This window comes from Condylura cristata, unplaced genomic scaffold (genome assembly GCF_000260355.1).
Source record: "Condylura cristata isolate star-nosed mole 26May11 unplaced genomic scaffold, ConCri1.0 scaffold00035, whole genome shotgun sequence".
In the NCBI taxonomy this organism is placed as follows: domain Eukaryota; kingdom Metazoa; phylum Chordata; class Mammalia; order Eulipotyphla; family Talpidae; genus Condylura; species Condylura cristata.
In genome coordinates this window covers 3,585,953-3,604,138 of record NW_004567136.1, presented here as the reverse complement: position 1 = coordinate 3,604,138, position 18,186 = coordinate 3,585,953, and the positions used below count along the sequence as shown (strand labels likewise).

Genomic DNA, 18,186 nt, shown 5'->3' with positions numbered 1-18,186 from the left:
GGCTGAGGGTGCTGGCTGGCTCGCGTCGTTCTCCAGGAGACTCGGAGTGCGGCTTCTGCCCCTATTTGCACTCTAAAATGGATGGTCTCTTTTATTAAGATGAACTGATAGTGCTCCCCGCAAGTCAGAAATAAAACGGGTTGAAGAGGACAGAAAGGAGTCATCTCAGCGTCCACTGCAGAGACATCCTGTGATGAGCCCAGCCCCTCTCTCCTGCTCTCCCCTGCCAGGCTCACCACCGTCTGAGTGTCTGCAGGCACAGTGGACATGTGGAGGCTCCCTTTCCAGACAGATTTCCCCTCCTGTGTTCTCAGGGGCGCCTGCTCTCTGGACTGTGCCACAAGTTGCAGCTCGGGACACATCCTCAGCCGGCCTCGCTAAACTCTGGGCTTTGGTCCCAACAGCCAGCGTCAGAGCTGTGTGACCAGCCCTGGAAGTCCCCGCACTGTCCAGACAACTGGCATCACAGCCCTGAATAGATGACTCCCCCTGGGGTCTGCTCTAGTGGGGGCCCAAAGCAGCTCCCCACACTTGCAGGTTAGCCTGACTCCCTGGCCACACCATCACAGTTCGACCAAAAACTTGGGTCTTCTCAAAACCTCCTTCACATTTCTCCAGGGAGATACAAACTCAAGGACAAAGCAGATTCCCCTCCATCAGCTGTCTCCCAACCCCATCACAGCCACCAATGCACCCCCTTACCAGTTCACCATCAGGACAGCACCGTTCTCAGTGATGAACGGAAGGTCCCTGTGTGCCTCCCACACAGCCAAGCAGACCCACAGCGGGCACTGGGGTCTGAGGGAATCCCCGAGGGAACGGCCCCGGTTGAGAGGACACTTGGCTGCAGCCTGCCTGGGCGGCGGAGGCAGGGAGGAGCTGCTGGGCCTGATCTTCAGCTGGAGGCCGCTGCTTCGCACTGTTCACTGACCAGGAGAGCAAGCATGGAGCCTGCCCAGGGTGGCTGCCCAGCTCCTCTGGCTCTTCTCCCTGGCCAGAAGCAGGCTGAAAACTCCCCAGCCACAACAGGGCTCTGTGGCGTCCCAGGTTATAGCTGGGGAGACTTAATCCTGAAATCCTAATGGCCAGACAGCAGGGGGTGGGTGGAGAGTGACACAGATTGGGCCAGGGACTAGGGATACCCAAATCGGATTTTCCTTAGAAAAAACACTTGCCGAGACAGTGCCTCATCAGAGGCTGGGGGCCAAAAGACTTACTTATATAAACTGAAGGTTCAGAAATCCCTCCTTCCTCTCTCCTCTCCTTCACTGGAAGGATGTGCATCAGTGTCCTTGTCCAGCCAGAAGGCGCGGGGGAAGCCAGGCTCCGGGGACGGCTCTGGCCTGGAGCCGGGACCTGTGGGAGGTCGGACTATGTGAGGCTGACTGCATGAATGTGCTTACCCACAGGTGAATATACAATCATGACAGCCCATTTCCACCTGAAGAGGAAGATCGGGTACTTTGTCATCCAGACCTACCTTCCCTGCATCATGACGGTGATCTTGTCGCAGGTGTCCTTTTGGCTGAACCGAGAATCCGTCCCAGCCAGGACCGTGTTTGGTGAGTGTCCCGAGCCGGGTGTGGGCACGGGTGCCTGGGACTGCTTCTGACCTCAGCCAAAAAACAGCAGCCTCAATGCTCTTCTGCCTGTGGTTCTGTGATCTGGAAAACAAAGGAGCCGACTGAGGATTCGTTAGGAGTTCAGTGGTAGAGCGAGGATTTAGGATGTTCTGAAGGAGGGTTGAAGGATGATATATGTGGTTTTTTTGAATATTAGCTCCCTTTTGAAGCTGGTTCCTTTATTTTATTTTATTTAGAGGTTTGAAACTATTAGCAGTCTGTCTTCTTCTGTGGGATTTTACTATAGTATTTTTGCAAGTCTCATAAAGAACTGCTTGACACGTTATCAGGTAGTTTTCTTTGAGTTTTCTTTAAAAATTCACTCCCAAATATCAGTCATAATATTTCATATGTGATACAATGGCCCCGAGTTCCATGTTTGTGGCAGGCATAGGGAAAGCCCTACCCTTCTGGGTTCTACTGAGACTGAAACAAATAAATTGACATCAGACAGATTAGTAGGACAGAAAGACCAAATGAAAACATGCACAGGGAGAGCCTACATGGTTGTAAAGGATAAAGTAAGTGGGACAAAATGGGGGTTTCTATCCTGTGCTGAGGGATCAAGGACATCAAGGAGCAGTAAGAGGGTTTCACACGAGGGGGTGGCTTGATGTGACAAAACCTTTCCAGATGCTTGCTTTGCCTTGAATCAAGCTTCTTGGATTAGGTTGTCTGGATATAGCCCTAAATTTAGCTAATCTGCATTCTTTACGTAATGGTAACAGTTTCTACTGAGACTCACAGACCTCCTTTGAGTAGTGTTTGTGTGTGAATTATACCTTCTTTAAACCATCATTGGTCAATAGGCACTTAGGTAAACTGTAGAACTGGACTGAGACTGCAAATCCAAACTCGAGGTGTTAGCAGAATTGGTTCCTTCCGAGGCCATACAGGAAGGGTCTGCCAGTGCAGGCGTGGCTCCTCCTCGCTCCTGGTAGTTCTTGCCTCACAGCATGATTCCAATATTGATATGGTGTTTCCCTGTGTGCACATCGGTGACACCCACCCCATTGAACTTGACCCTCCCTGGAGGGCTTGTTCCAGCTTGCTTCTTCCTTAGAGACCCTATTAAAGTAAGATCACATTCTGAGGTCCTGGATGGGTTCAACATAGAAATTGGGGGAGAGGACAATACAAGCATGTGCACCTCACCCACAACCCATGGACACAGATCCTCCCAGTGTGGACAAGACTGCGGTGTGGAGGAGAGCATGGTTCACATGGAAGCCACTTGGGTTTGTAAGGGCCTGGCAGACCTGGGTATGATGTTGGGTTCTCAGCTGCCAGCTGTCAGATCTGAGGCTATTGTTTTTGTCTTTAAGCTCTTGACTCACCACATAGGGATCATAACATATATTGAGGAAGTAGGTTGACTGGAGTCTGGCAGTTGGTAGCTAGCTCCTACTCCACCAGTCGTAAGACAGGCTGGACCCCTCCCCAGGACCAGCCTGGCTGCACAGTCATTGCAGCGCTTTCCCAGAAACCACAGCAGGGGCCACCCAGTGTTGCGCCTGGCTTTTGCCGGGACTGGATCTAAAGGTCCCTGGTTCGATCCAGGGTTTCGGCACCACTTGCGATGCACTCTCTGCCAACAGAGAGACGCCACGATATATCTTCTTCTGGATCCTTTATTCTTCTCCCTTGTGCCTGCGCGCCCACCTCCTGCCTGCTTCTCTCTCTCCCCCTGCTTGCCTCCTCTCTGCTGCCCCCCCCCCAGAGTCCTTTATGGCAGTTGCTTAAATAGCATTCATTGACCAATCAGAGCACTGCTCACGTGTACAACAACCATATTTGGGCAGCACACACAACAGAGCATACATTGACCATGCGGAAGCATTAACTTCCTTATACAGGCGGTTTTGGCTGCTGAATCATGGGGCTGGGGTCCCGGACACCCCGACACAGTGTCAGACATGAAGCTGGAATTTATCGTGGCCCCAGCCAAGTCTGCAGCTGGTTAATGCAATGGACATCAAGTTTGACTCATCTGTGCTCTCCATCCCACTACTTTTACCTGTGAAATGCCTCAGTCTGCACTCAGGGAACACCACTGCCCTGTCTCTGGGATATTGCCAGGTGCCACCAAGAAATTCCATACCTTTGACGCATCTTTGCTGAGATTGATCGTGAGCAACAGGCTCATGGCCAGGCTACGTGCATAAGTCATACCCTCTGTCCTCCTTGGTGGTGATCATAGTCTACAGGAACAATACATTCTACAGGAATATCATGTTGATAAAAAAAATAAAATAAGTATGCAAATGCTGCAAATGTAGCAAGGGGCATGAAAACCATGGACAGGGAGGTCCAGCCTGAGAAGGAACGCGATCAGTTCCCATCCCGACTTTACCGGGGTCTGGGATGTTACCCCAAGACCCGTTGCCCATACTGACCTCTGTTTCCATTCTCCCGCTCCCATCCTTGACACCCACAGGGGTGACCACGGTACTGACCATGACGACCCTCAGCATCAGTGCCCGGAACTCTCTCCCCAAAGTGGCCTATGCCACTGCTATGGACTGGTTCATCGCTGTGTGCTACGCGTTCGTCTTCTCCGCACTCATTGAGTTTGCCACAGTCAACTACTTCACAAAACGAGGCTGGGCCTGGGATGGCAAGAAAGCGCTGGAGGCCGCCAAGATCAAGGTATGGATTTAACTTCCCTATTTGCTCCTGAGAAAACCTGGACTCTGATTCTGTGTTGAAGTGAAAGATGAGGTGTTTCTCGTCGCCTCTCTCCTGCCCCACAGTGACCCCTTCCCTTACATACAAGGTCCTCACAAAGACTTACTGTCAACAGGTTTCAACTCTGTTTTGAATTAGCTTTCTTCAAGCGAAAGGTCTGATATTAGGTCCAAGGCTCAGGTTTGCCTATACTCAGGTCTGTTACCTTACCAAAGTCCTCCTGTCTCCTGTGGACAGGGGCTGCTTGTCTATTTTCGAATTTCATGGCCTATTATCCTGCTCACTCTTTTGCTGCTTTATTAAGCTGTGTGTCTTCTGCAAGGTGGCTTTAAGGTCATGACGGGAGCATGCCATTTATTGGAAGCAGCCCATCAGTGAAACTTACCCACTTCCTCTGACAAGACGATTTGGCTCATCTGAGTGATCCACATGACTGATTGTGGAAAGCATGACTGTTCAAAGCAATTAATCGCCAGGGTAGTTAGAGAACTATTTGAAGAAAAAACGTTGCACTAGATTCCAAGCTGGACTATGTCCTTGGGGAGTTAAGAATAAAAAAACATGGAACAGAAATTAAAACAGCCCATGATAAACTGCTAATTATACCAGACATTAGAGAAATAAATAATCCTTTGCTCTGAGAGGAGAGCAAGCTAGAGCTTCAGGGTAGATATGGAAGTAAAACTTAATCTGTCCTTTGAAAACTCAGCTGAAGAAAGTCCTAGAAGACTGGATTTATACATACTGGCCTCCTCACCAGGTTCATAAGCCAGTGGACACTCCACTTCTGTTGAGGACACTTGGCTCTCTCATTGCAGACGCAAACTTGTCTTTTGTCTTTGACACTGCTGTTTCCTTCCCTGTGAAAAGTCAGAGGCTCTGACCTGATGTGACTAGCCCAGCTCACTCTTCTTCCCATCTTCCAGTGCTTTAGATCCCCATGGAAGACCCACTGGTCCAGCTGGAAGAAGGAGAGAAGGACCCCTCAGGGCTGTCAGGGAACAGCTCTGTCAGGGAGGGGAGGCTTTGGCCAGCAGACTCAATCATGGTTTGTCCTGGGGGCAGGAGGCACAATAGTGAGCTGACCTCAGTGGACAATTGGTGGAGAGCTGGGAAAATATTTATAGCACAGTGCATCTTAGCCAAAGTTCCTGGACTTGGTCATGCCAACAGAGGAAGCCATGGCAGGTGTGTGTGTTGGGGAGGAGGAGGCTGGAGTCTGGGGAGGAGAGGGGGCTTCCAACACCCAGATCCACTTTGTGGGCAGGTTAATGTTTGCCTTGCAGGTGTGCCTTGAATATCCATGCATAGTGAGCTGGAGAAAGCAGGTTGGAGTCTGTTGCATGAATTGAGGTAGTCAAGCTTCTGTTTGTGAGTCTAGGAGGAAAGTGAACCCAGAGGTACTCAAAGAAGCCTAATGTTGTTGGGTGGATGCACTGTTATCACCAGCCACCATGTTCACACTCATTTTTGTTGTTGTTCCTACTTGCCATAGTCTGAATAGAGACCCGAAGGAGCTGAAAGCAACATCACTGTACAACCCCAAATTAGCACTGATTTTTCAGACTAAATAATGTACCTCAAGAAGGAACCAAGTATGGCTCCCCAGAAGGTTGTTGTCTGTTAAACCCTAAATGCTCTATGCAGTGGAAACATCTGAGCATCTACAGGTACTTAGGTATCCTACTAGACTCTGGGGTTGAGCCCAGCTAGGTGAGCAGAGTGTGAGCTAGTGAGCACGTCCCAGCTTTTACTTAGAAGCAGAGGGCATGTGTAGAACAGGCTGTGTTCACACTGTTACATGCTGTGCTGTCCAGAAGCAAACGCTGGGCCAGAATTGGAATTCAAGGTAACTTCCAGGCATTAGCGCCCATGTATGGGTGGAGGCGGAAGTGGAGAAAGAAGTTGAAGTTGACCCTGAAGGAGCCAGAGCTAGAGGCTGACTGCTAGTCACCCTGTCCATGGCATATCAACCCACTTCATTGTTTCTGTTGCCTTTCAAAGTATCACAAGACAATAGGATGCCACTAAATAGTTCAGCATATATATCATAGAGTTCAGAATTTGTTAAAACTGATTCTTTTGAAGCAAAATGTATATACCACCAAAAGCACATGTTAAGAATAGATTTGCGGGCCCTCCCTGGTGGCGCAGCAGGTTAAAACACTGCACTAAGAAGCTTCCACATGAGTTCGATCCCCGCCTGGTCCGAAGGAGATCCACATGGCGCAGCAGATCTCTCCTGACCCGCCCGCTGCTCCCCTCAGCAGTGTACTTCATTGATCTGCCTGTTCTGTGCCCCACTCTGTCTCTGGTGAATCCTCTCATCCTCTCTGCATCTCTGGCCTGTACCCCAGTTCTGTATGAATACATAAATAAATCTTTAAAAAAAAAAAGAATAGATTTGCTGAGTTTTGATAAACATGTTCTGTGTAACCCAAATTCTTATAAAATAGCCTCATTAGCACACCAGAGACTTCATCCTCGTCCTTCTCAGGCACTCCTCATTTCCATTTCACCGATGTCACCAGTCTTCTGATTTTTCCAACTAAAATTTTGCCTATTCTGGAATTGTACATTTGAAATTGACCATGTGGATTAGAGATTTCTGTGGGCACTGCCCTCTCTTACAGCTAAGCTGATGTTTCTTGACCTCTCACTGGAGAGACAAATCTTTACTAGTTTGAGAAATGAGCTGACCACTGCCTGCAAATGGCCTGCCCTTACATCTTGTTTTTGTTTTTTGTTTTGTTTTGTTTTTTGTTTTTTCAGAAAAAGGAGCGGGAACTCATACTAAATAAATCGACAAATGTTTATACTACTGGAAAAATGACCCACGCCCCAAACATCCCAAAGGAGCAGACTCCCGCAGGGACCTCAAATGCATCTTCAGTCTCAGTAAAACCTCCTGAAGAGAAGACTGCTGAAAACAAAAAGACTTATAACAGCATCAGCAAGATTGACAAAATGTCCCGAATTGTATTCCCAGTCTTGTTCGGCACATTCAACCTAGTTTACTGGGCAACATATTTGAATAGGGAGCCAGTGATTAAAGGAGCTTCCTCTCCAAAGTAACCCAGCGCACTCCCAGACGCCAAGAGAGCCATATGTCTTGCCAGGTGGCATCGAGGCAAGGTTGAGCTCTGAGGGACCTTAAGTACCTGGGCACTGTCTTTCAGGAAAATTTTGCATGTTCCATAATCTGTACAAATAATATTGCCTCAATGTTTCTATATACAACGTCAGATGTTTCCAAAATGTCACACTGATAAATGAAGCAAGGAGCTTTCTAGAACAACCAGAGATGATGGCTCTGACTCTCAGATGCTCAGTATCTTCTACTGATAGTTTACAAACAAGATAAGTATATTTTTAACTGTTCCAAGTGTTACCTAACAATGTTTTTTATACTTCAAATGTCATTTCATACAAATTTTCCCAGCGAATAAATATTTTAGGAAATGCTCCATGATTACTACTTGACCAACTCTCGCAAGATACAAAGATCACAAAGAGCACATTTTTCATTAAAAAGGAGACTGTGGGCATTTATGTACAAAATTAATTGCCTTTGATAATTCTTACTGTTCTGAAATTAGAAAAGAACTGCATGATCTTACCTTAAAAAGTAGCATAGGCAAATATTTATGCAGACAAATTGAATAACAGAAATATGCGGTATGTTAGATTAACAGATAAAATATTTCCCCAAGGAAAAATTTAAATGTATAAAATTCTTTTTTTTTTTTTTGAAAAAAGAAAATTATTTTTCCCTGACCCTATTCCCGCCACTAAGCAAACAATGACCAAGAAAAAAAAAGTTGGTGTTAAAATTTGTGATGACAGTGTTAGCACGTGGCCTGTGGTTTATCTTTCTGAAACTGGACCACCTCTGGCTGCAGCTGGCGTGTAGTGCTTCTGTGGTAAGAAAATGTAATCGAGTTAATTTCCATTTTAGTTCCTTGTACGTATTTCATGATTGAATTATTGCTCTGTTAGCTTTTGTATATGAACCTTAAATGTTCATTAAAAAATAAAAAAAAAAATGACCTGGTCTTGTGGATGAATGTCAACCTTTGAAAAATATTCATATTTTAGTGCACTCATTTCCTAAATAGGTCATAAAGGAAACCCATCATGCAATTGCTTGGAAGAAAACCTCTTTCTTGGCAGCTCACCTCTGTTCTGATACAGTTTCCTCAAGGGGCATGTAGAGAGAACCAATTTCAACCTCAGTGGAGGTAAATGTTCAAGCCAGATTTTTTCCCCAAAGCATATGTCTGCATGGGAACAGTGCACCATGGGTCTCTACTTACGGGTGTACCCAAGATGGGAGCTCAGTGTACAAGATGTGCAAGCTCAGTCCTTTTGCTGTTGGTGAACATTGCAAGGCACTGCAGTTGCTCTATGTACAGTTGGAGAGAGAATCCAGGAACAACATGTGCCATTAGTGGGACCCAGACACGCCTATCTAAAGGGATTCTGTCCCCCACCACCTCAAGGCAAGACTTAGCGTGTGACAGTTTTAATAGAATGATTGTGCATGAGGAGTGAAGAAGAGAAAAGATATAACTTCCCTGTAAAACACCCAAAGTTTCCATCCCTTTGTTGGGAGATGCCCAGCCAAGTAGGGCCACTGAGGCACCAAAGCTCGGCGGAAGTCCCGGGCAACCTCTGGTGGGGAAGCACCGGAAAGGAACAGAAGACACCCGGCTGAGTCTGGGTCTAAAGGAGCAAGTGTAAGGTACAAAGCAAGACAGATGCTGCCATTGTCAGTTTTCCACGAGCCTGTCATCCATATGTCTCATCCACTCTATCTCAACTCCACATGTTTTCCTCCAAGTCCCCATTCCCTGGGGCAAGCTCGGAGTGAGAAGCAAGTAAGGCCTTCTCCATGTCTCTCTCTGTCTCTCACCCAGTTCTTCTCCCTCCCTGTGTCTCCTCTGTGTCTCAAGCTTCTCACTTCTGAGCCTCAGTTGGGGCAGAGCACGTGGAACCTCCCTGTCTCATGGAGATGCCTCTGTTATAAGAAGGAAACATTTTCTGCTTCCACCATCAGTCACTTGGACTTATAAAAGGAAGGTTAAAACTGTTAGCAAACTGTCAGTTTAAATTGACTGCTTAATGGTACCTAGTGCCTTAAAATCCATCCACGTCTCCTGGTTTGGTAGGTACAAACTTGGTCATAGCCATGAACACGTACAGATGCAGATATTCAGCAGTTTGTCTTTCATCTTGAATAACTAATGCCCAGAGCATTCATTTGCATAACACCAAGATTTTTACCCTACAAACTTTTTCATTGTATTCTTGATCAGTCACCTTATCATCAGCATGTAGGTGTGTATGGTCTTCAAAAACATAGGTACCCACTGTGGAGCAACCCTTCTTATGGGGGAGACTCCACTGCCCCTTCAATATCAGGGTGCTTTTAGGTCTTCATCTAAGATGCATTTCTCCACTATAAATGGTGGCATATACTTGTGGAGTAATATGTGTGCTTTCCATTTTCTCACAGCGTGAAATCTGTCAAATCAAAAAGCAAACGTAAGGCCATGGTGAAACTTCTGTTTTCATTGACTGTTCAGTTACATGTCTCTCCTATCTTCTTTACAGTTCTACTTTGCATTGTGGTTTCGAAAAAAAAAAGCCCTACAATTTATGTCTAAATGACTGCATACGCAAACACTCTTTGAACCACTCAATCCTAACAGAAAAAGCTGTCTTATATCAGGTTACAATAATTTTCTTGACAAGTTTTAGTCTTTGTTACAGAAAAGCCTAAGAGCCTTGCTGGATGGATTCCAGCTTGAAGAGATGCACACAGCCTTTGCACGCTGCTGAGCCTTAAATCTGATGAATATTTAGTGAAAGAGCTCATATTCGTTTTCTACTCTCTGATTTTGTATTGTAGATATTTCTGTGTTATTTTTAATGAGGACATCATAAAGAATCACCTTGAGAGAAATGATAACAAGGCAAGAAATAATTTTTTGAAAATAATTATAAATTGCAGTGCCCTACTTTTAGACCTGGTATATTTAAATATACCCCTTTTGACATCACCACAAATAGAAAGACAGAATATTCTAATAAATCAGCTACCAGTGTTACTTCTGTACTTTCTCAGGAATCTAGAAGTCTATCTGGGACAAATCATGGCTGAAGTTAGTCTAGATGTTTGTATACAATAATAGAGTTCATAAACTTCTAGAATAACTATTATTGTTAAGATAGTACAGCAAATACTCCCATCACAAGTTGACAAGGAGGTTGTAAATCTAACCTATTTGTCATGTTAATGATTTAAAAACAGTCTCCCATGAGATAATTTATGAGGCATAAGTATAGTAAATGAAATTCTCTATTTTACAAATAAGAATATGAAAACCCAAAGAGACTGATACATTGGCATAAATCATATCACATCTTAGGAGAAAATGACAACCCAGCTTCCAGTTCTCATTTTCAAACTCCGGACTCAACATCATACAATTGTTTCCAGATGGAAGTTAATTTGGAACAAAAATGTAACTTAAAATGAAAAATCTTAGTTCAAGCCCTTAGCTGAATGAATCTATCAAGAATGCCCTAGAGAATTTTACTTTTGGCACTGAAAATATGACCTTTAAATCTGTTCCTTCTAATGTAAAAATCTGTGCTGCTGTGATCTTAGAAACTCCTCTTGGTGGAAATGGATCTTTCAGGGAATACTATCCCTTCTTCCTCTCCCATCTAAAAGAAGGCAGAGAAGGTGGGAAGGGGAGTTCTGATTGACTGGAGTCAAGTATGTTGATGTGATTGCTCCTTCCAGAGCATCAAGCTAATAATTATGGTTACTGCACTTGGGGACTGACGTCTAGCTCAAGGGGGAAACTTAGTTGTGATGACATTTAGTCTGCAATCAACATTAGCTTCCATTGTGAGAGCCAGTTTCAAAACAAAAAGAACTTTTCTTTAGAAAATTGGAAATGCTATAGTTCTTTCATGAAAACAGTATTTTAAATATTTGGAAATTAGTCTTAATGTCTTTTTACAATACTAGCACATCTGAGACAATCAACACCAGGACCAAACATGGTGAGTATCTGAATATGAATTAGTCTGATCATTGCAATTACTTACCAGGTTTTCAGTGATGAAAGGTGATGCTTTTGAAATATGCAAAAAAGAAAAAAAAAGTGTTCGTTTCATCAAAGACTTTCCTGATTATCTGTTACTGTTATTCTCTATAGACTTGCTCAACCCCAAACTCAGTTGCACTGTAGCTTATTTTGAAATAAGCATGAATGCTTTATGGAAACTTATGATTCAAAAATATTTACTGCTCTGAATGTCCCTAATAGAAAAGTCTGAAGAAATGGGTTTCTTTAGCTTGTCTGAGTTCAAATTAAAAAACAAAACAGAACATCAGATACCATATTTTGTAATGGGAGAAGAAAATCTGAAATGAGTTCTAAGTGACTCATACGAATCTCCCCAACTTATTGTACATTGTTCATGTTGTCCTGCTGGTGCCCCGGCAGCCAGCTCTGTTCCAAGTCAATGCTCTGTGAGTGTGAACTAGCAGAGAGAATGGAAACCTGAAAGTGGGTGTGTGAGACCAGATGAAACCTCTGCTGGTTTTTCAATGATGTATCATTGTTTTACAACCTTGTTAACTTTTTTTTTTGACAGTCTAGGATTTCTCCCCTTAGGGGTGGTCCCCATGGCTCTCCCACCAAAGAACCCTGATCCCCCACCACTGTACATTTTGCTTCCCAAGCCCCTGTTCTCACCCCTTGGTCTCTCACTCCCCTTCTCCTCCTTGATGCCTCAGATCTGTGGTCAGCCTTCAAAAATGTGTCTCTGTTTGACCCTCCATTTGTTGATGAAACCTCTTTGGATAGAGATGGTCGTACCCCATTCAAAACAATATTTTCTCAGGAGTTTATAAAATAAAGGTCTTGCTGCTACCCACATGTGATATAGCAGCGCACTTCGACATGGGGACCATGGGTCTGAGGAATAGGCTGATGACTTAGGTAGAGTGTACAACTGATCATCCAGAGGTGAGATTTCAGAATGGTGAGATTACAAAATGTAATGAAAACAGTGGCAAGGTTATCCAAAGCAACCATTTCAGTACTCTGGAAATTTAACCATGGCACTCAACACAAGTTCTTCTTCTTTATTAAAGAAGAACTACTGAATCTCAAGAACTTTGACATTTCAACTTAGGGGTACACTTATCTCCTCACCATTTCCCTGACATGGCATCTTTGGAGACTAGCAGCCTTGGAGACACCAAAGGGGGATCATTTGATTTGGAACTCCACAAAATGCCCTGTCCTCAGGGTGTTGGCATTATTTGACCTGGAAAAACTCCACTCCCAAGGAATTGCTGAGAGCCATAGCACTGCAATGAGAAGCTAGCAGAACCCACTTCAGCCCGATCTTGATCCTATCCCAGGCCAGGAGGTGACCCACATGGCGCAGCAGACCTCTCCTGTCCAGCCCACTGCAGTGTACTTCGTCTATCTGCCTGTTCTGCTCCCCACTCTGTCGCTGGTGAAGCCTCTTACAGCCCCTGCACCTCTAACCTGTATGCACCTCAGCTCTGGACACACACATAAATAAAATCTTTGAGAGAAAAAAAAAAAGAATTGAGGGCCCTCCCTGGTGGCGCAGTGGGTTAAAGCACAGTACAAAAGAAGCTAAAGCCACTTCCGCATGAGTTCAATCCCTGCCTGCCCCGGAAGTGACCCACATGGCACAGCAGACCTCCTGACCCAACCGCTGTCAGTAGTGTACCTCGATGATCTGCCTATTCTGCCCCCCACCCTGTCTCTGGTGAATCCTCTCACCACCCCTGCACCTCTGGCCCGTACCCCAGTTTTGTATGCATAAATAAATAAATCTTAAAAAAAAAAAGAATTGAGATGGCTAGAAAATATCTAGCAGGAAGGAAAAAAGTAAAACAGGAACAAAAAGGATGTAAGAAAACAAATAACAAAACAGGTATAAATACAGTCACATAAGTAATAAAGGAAATGTGTTAAGTACTCTAATAAAAATCAGAGATTATTAACAATAATTTGCCATCTAAAAGTCATTCCTAATGAAATTATACCAGAGAGAAATGGCGGATTCAAAGGCCAGAAAAGGAAATTATGAGTGAGTCTAGAAAATCTTGTATCAGAAAATAATGTTTAAAAATATTTGGGAGCAGGCCAAAGGAGTCATGATGTATTGTGAAGAGGATCTTCCGGCTAAAATATTGGCAAATTTGTGAATAACAATAAAGAATGACAGCTATGTGTTAAAATGCATTGAACAGAACAAGAAACCATGAGTCTATTCTGACCATAATAAAGGAAGAAAGTGCTTCCTTACTGTAATATATATTACAGTAAAATATCAACTAATATATAGAAGGAATAATGAAAGTAAATAATTGCCATTATATAACCAGTACAAATATCACTACTATCAGTTGAAATTAAAAGTTAAATATTTGCAAAGAATTTCTCTTAAAGACTAGTTAATAATTTAAGAAAAACAACAACAAATAGTTCCATGGTGGTGCAAGCTGGCTGATACCAACTTAACCAAGTCATTCATGGAACCCCTACTAGGACAAATTAACAGGGGGTATCCCTGATGTGACACATTGATAAAAGTAATACTACTTAGATGGTATCTTTACCCAAAATACATAAGCTTTATCTGCTCACAAGGTAACAGGAAAGAGTCCCACCTGAAATGCATTCTATAAAACTATTCATCTCTATTGAAACTATCAATGTTATGAGAGACCAAAGAACACTTCCAGATTACAAACAGATTGAACGGACACAGTAACTGAAGAATTTCATCCCCTGGAATGGCATATTGGAGTATATAGGAAAATTACTATTGAGGATGTAATTGGAAAAATTCATAAAATTAAACTATGGACTGTAGATCATATTATGTGAAAATAATTGTATTTTTCTTATACATTTATTATTAAGCTTATGAATAATGCTCTAATGGTGCAAAAATAAATACATCAAAAGAACAGAACCTAGAAAAAAATAGTCATTTGATTAATGCAAATTCAATGATAAAATGTTTTAAATAAATCTTATTAGATCGATTAATTATCTGCCTGAAAATAGACATTTTCATGTATAAAAATTAACTTAGAAGTGAAATCCAGACTTAACAGAGGGGCTTCTAAAACTTTTGGAAGAAACATGAGTTACTTTTACGACCTCTGGGTAGGCAATGAAACCTTAAATATGAAACAAAGTAATGACATTCATAAAACACTTGGATAGTTAAAGACAAACCTTTGAGAGAAGATATTCACACCCGTTAAAGAACTCAGCAAAAGTATATAACGAACTTTTACAAATAAGAAGATGCAGCAGGCTCATGTGAAAATGGTCACAAGCCTAGATGACATATCATCAAGGCAGATACGCCAGCCTCTGTTACCATACAAAGGGTGCTCAGTGAGATTACACCAGCTATGAGAATGGTAAAGAACTACAAGGCTGAGCTTGGTTGAGGCTGGGTGTAGCACTCCTACGTAGCAAGAGGGAGGTAGATGGATACAAGCATTCTGGAAATCTCTGTTTTCAATAGTATGTATGACTTAAACATAAGCTTTCCCTTGGACTTAAAAATTCCACTTCTAGTCATATAATCAAGAGACGTAAGTACATATAGCCACCAAGGCCAGTGTGAGCATCTTCATGCTCATGCTAAATAGTGTGTGGAATATTGACTTCCAATTGAGATGCCACCTGCAGGAATAAAGAGTAATGATTTAGTGGTGCTTGAAGCAGCTTGGATATATCTGCAGATAAATCCATTGGGTGAAAGAAGCCAGGGGTTAAGCACAGCAGACCAGACCAGATGATTCTATGTGCCATACAGGTTTGGGCCAGAGCAGTCTGTTGTGACAGGAAGCAGAGTCGTGGTCCCTTGGGTTGGTACTGACTGCAGATTGTCCAGGGATTGGAAAGAAGCACGGAGAAACATTCTCTGCCTTTATCTGCATGATACAGACATGCTGGTCTTATACGTATAACATGTAAAAGTTTCTATGGCTATACATTGGAGTTGCATGTCTATTAAACCTTGACTATATATGTGTGTGTGTGTGTGTGTGTGTGTGTGTATATATATATGTATGTATACACACACACATATATATTTAAGTTGAGGATGGAAAGGTGCATTTTTAAAGTATAATGCATCCGAATACAATGATACAATTTATAAGTATCATTTCGAGAACGGAAAAGATTGTATTCAACAGAAAACCCAGCAGCAAGAAAGAACGCGGCTAAGAGATGCAGCAGCGCCCTTCACTGAGAAGTCCAGTGTGGGTTCTCCGCGCCTGCAGGAGGGGAAGCGAGCCGGGAAGAGAGCCTCAGAGGTATTTCTCCGAGTAGCCGCCAGAGGATCCCTAGCCGGGAGAGCTAAACTGGCTGCCCGCTACGGCTCCTTCCGCCGCAGCCCACACCGGCTGGGGCAGCCCGGGTCTTCCCCGCAAACCCTGGTGTCAACTCCGGCAACAGAACGCTTCGTGGGAGAACTGTTCGACAATCACAAAAGAGCAAGCGCTTAGGTCGACTGGATCCCTTCTCAACCCCTTACTGCCTTTTTATCCCCTTTGTTTTCCTGAGAACTTGGGAAATGGAATGCATATCCGATGTGTGGCTACTCTGCTGCTGTAGAGGAAGAGGTGGGGGGTGGGAGGTGGGGAGAGCAATAGAGAGACACTTTATGGAGCATGCGCCGCCTCTTTCTCTCGCGCTCGCTCTCCCTTCTCGCCCTCTTTTTCTCTCTCCCTCTCTCCTCACCCCACAGTACTCAAACTGGGCAAAACTGGAAGCTTGTCCTTTGAAGATTCTTAACCTTACAATTTGCTTTTACACTTAAACTCAGAAAGCTTGATTTGAATTTTCCTTTCCTCTAAATTCCTTTAACTTAAAAAAAAAAAATCATGTTTCTGACCACACCCAGGCAGGGGGATTTTCCAAGGTCACATCTTCAAGTCTACCAGGTGGTCTCACTAAGTTTAATAAATGGATAAAAGCTTTCCAAATACCAAAAGAGAGCAGGTTGCATTCATTCCTGATAATTGAACAGATGCAAGAAAAAGGAGAATAAACAACATAAGGATGTAAAAAAAATTTATTTTCAATTGTAAAAATTTCACAGCACATTTCTCATTATACTGCTCATTTACAAACACATGCAAGTATCTGTTTGTTTTTATTGCATACAACGTGGAAACATTTGTACCCATGCCTAAATAATAAAGAATAGAGCAAGGAATATAAAACTTTGGTCAAAGAAATCAACAACAAATGATTACTGAACTCCTGTCACCTGAAAGTCTGCATGGCAACATGATGGAAATAGAGCTGCTGGAACATTACCTGGGTTCCAACTCCCAGCCTTTCACCTACTCGCTCTGTGATCTTGGGGAGGTGACTTCTCTATTGCTTTCTTTCCATCTTTGAAATGGGGCCAAGGCGAAGGTTACACTTAGCTGATCTATACAGTGCCTTCATCTCAGTCCTTTTATGTTAAGGGTCACATTTGCCTGTGTTCCCATGACTACTGAGACATAGACAAAAGGCTTCTTTTTCACTCCCAGTTTCCTCTCAACAGACTCAAAAGGTGTGTGGAGACTTGACATATTCCTGCAAGCAACCAAGGAAATATAAGTCATAACCCAACTGATCTTTCAAGTGCTCGATTGTGTGATAGACGAAATGAGAACATGAGCAGAGTGTGACCCCTGCTAACATCCCCCTGACTGACACATTAGAGGTGGGGCAAGTGGCAGAATGGTGAGGAGTATTTCCAGCAAGTGGGGTCTGTGCCTTTGAGCAGGAGAGAAGGAGCCCTGGGCAGACACAGGAAGAGGGCAAGGCCAAGGTTAAAAAGTACTCTCATCATCTACTTCTCTCCACTCCCCGCAACACCACCATGGTTATGTCGGTGGACCTAGAAATAAGGGGGGTGAACCCAGCAATAAGTGGGTAAACACCAGACAACTTCAACTTCTGGTAAATATTTTACCAGCTGTTGATTACAGTAAAGGAACAGTTGTCACACCCTTTCATAACTGTGAGTAGTAGAAACAGAAAATACTTTCCAAGAACTTTTTTTTTCCAATATAAAAGCAAACTTAGAGGGCTTATTTTTTTGCCCTTACATTGCAAAAGACTGGCTTCCTGAATGATTGTTATAAATGAAAAAAAAAAAATGCCACTTCTAGTCTTTGAGTATGCAAATACATGGACTAAAGTGAGCTTTAAAGGAAAGTCTTTTACTTTTTCTTGGGGTTTTTCTTTCTCCCACCAAAATGCTCCTTTTTATCGCCACTATTTACTGTGTGAGTCTCTCTTCTGCGGGAGAGGTACACTTCGCGTGCTTTTTGACAAATGCTTCCCATGGAGCCACTTTTCCACACAATCTAAGTGCACAGGTGGAGACGCGGGCGATGGCAGGGCCCCTTCCAGCCCAGCAGCCCAGCGCGGCTATGGCGCAGCTGGGTGCAGCGGTCAGGGAGGGCGGCAACAGGAGGCCAGCGCGCGCGGGAGGACCGCTCCACTGCATGGAAATGCCAGGCGGGCTCCCCCAGTCGGACTCAGGGGCTCTCTCTGGACGACGACGTGCCAGCCTCTGGGACCCTCCTTCAGGCTCCCCGCGGGGTCCCCAAGTCTCCCCGCCCCCCGCGGAGCCCCGCCTCCTTCCCGCTCTCAAACTCTGAGTCCACGCAAACCTGGCTCTCCTCGCGCGCGCGTTGCCGAGCGTGTAATTGGGGAACTCCTCCCCGGCCCGACGCCTCGCAGCCGCCGCCGGAGCCGCCGCGGGCTGCCCC

At 44.2% G+C, this 18,186-nt stretch overlaps 1 protein-coding gene across 5 annotated transcripts in view; it reads left to right on the top strand.

Annotated features, from left to right (window-relative positions):
* GABRA5 (gamma-aminobutyric acid (GABA) A receptor, alpha 5) overlaps positions 1-8,338 on the top strand; it is a 53,845-nt gene extending 45,507 nt beyond the window's left edge. For all 5 annotated transcript variants that reach the window (XM_004693065.2, XM_012732772.1, XM_012732773.1 and 2 more), the window contains 3 exons: positions 1,410-1,562; positions 4,060-4,271; positions 7,083-8,338. In XM_004693065.2, coding sequence (XP_004693122.1) covers positions 1,410-1,562; positions 4,060-4,271; positions 7,083-7,385 — 668 coding nt within the window. In that variant the 3' untranslated portion in view covers positions 7,386-8,338. The remainder of the gene's footprint in view (positions 1-1,409; positions 1,563-4,059; positions 4,272-7,082) is intronic.
* The last annotated feature ends 9,848 nt before the right edge of the window (positions 8,339-18,186 follow it).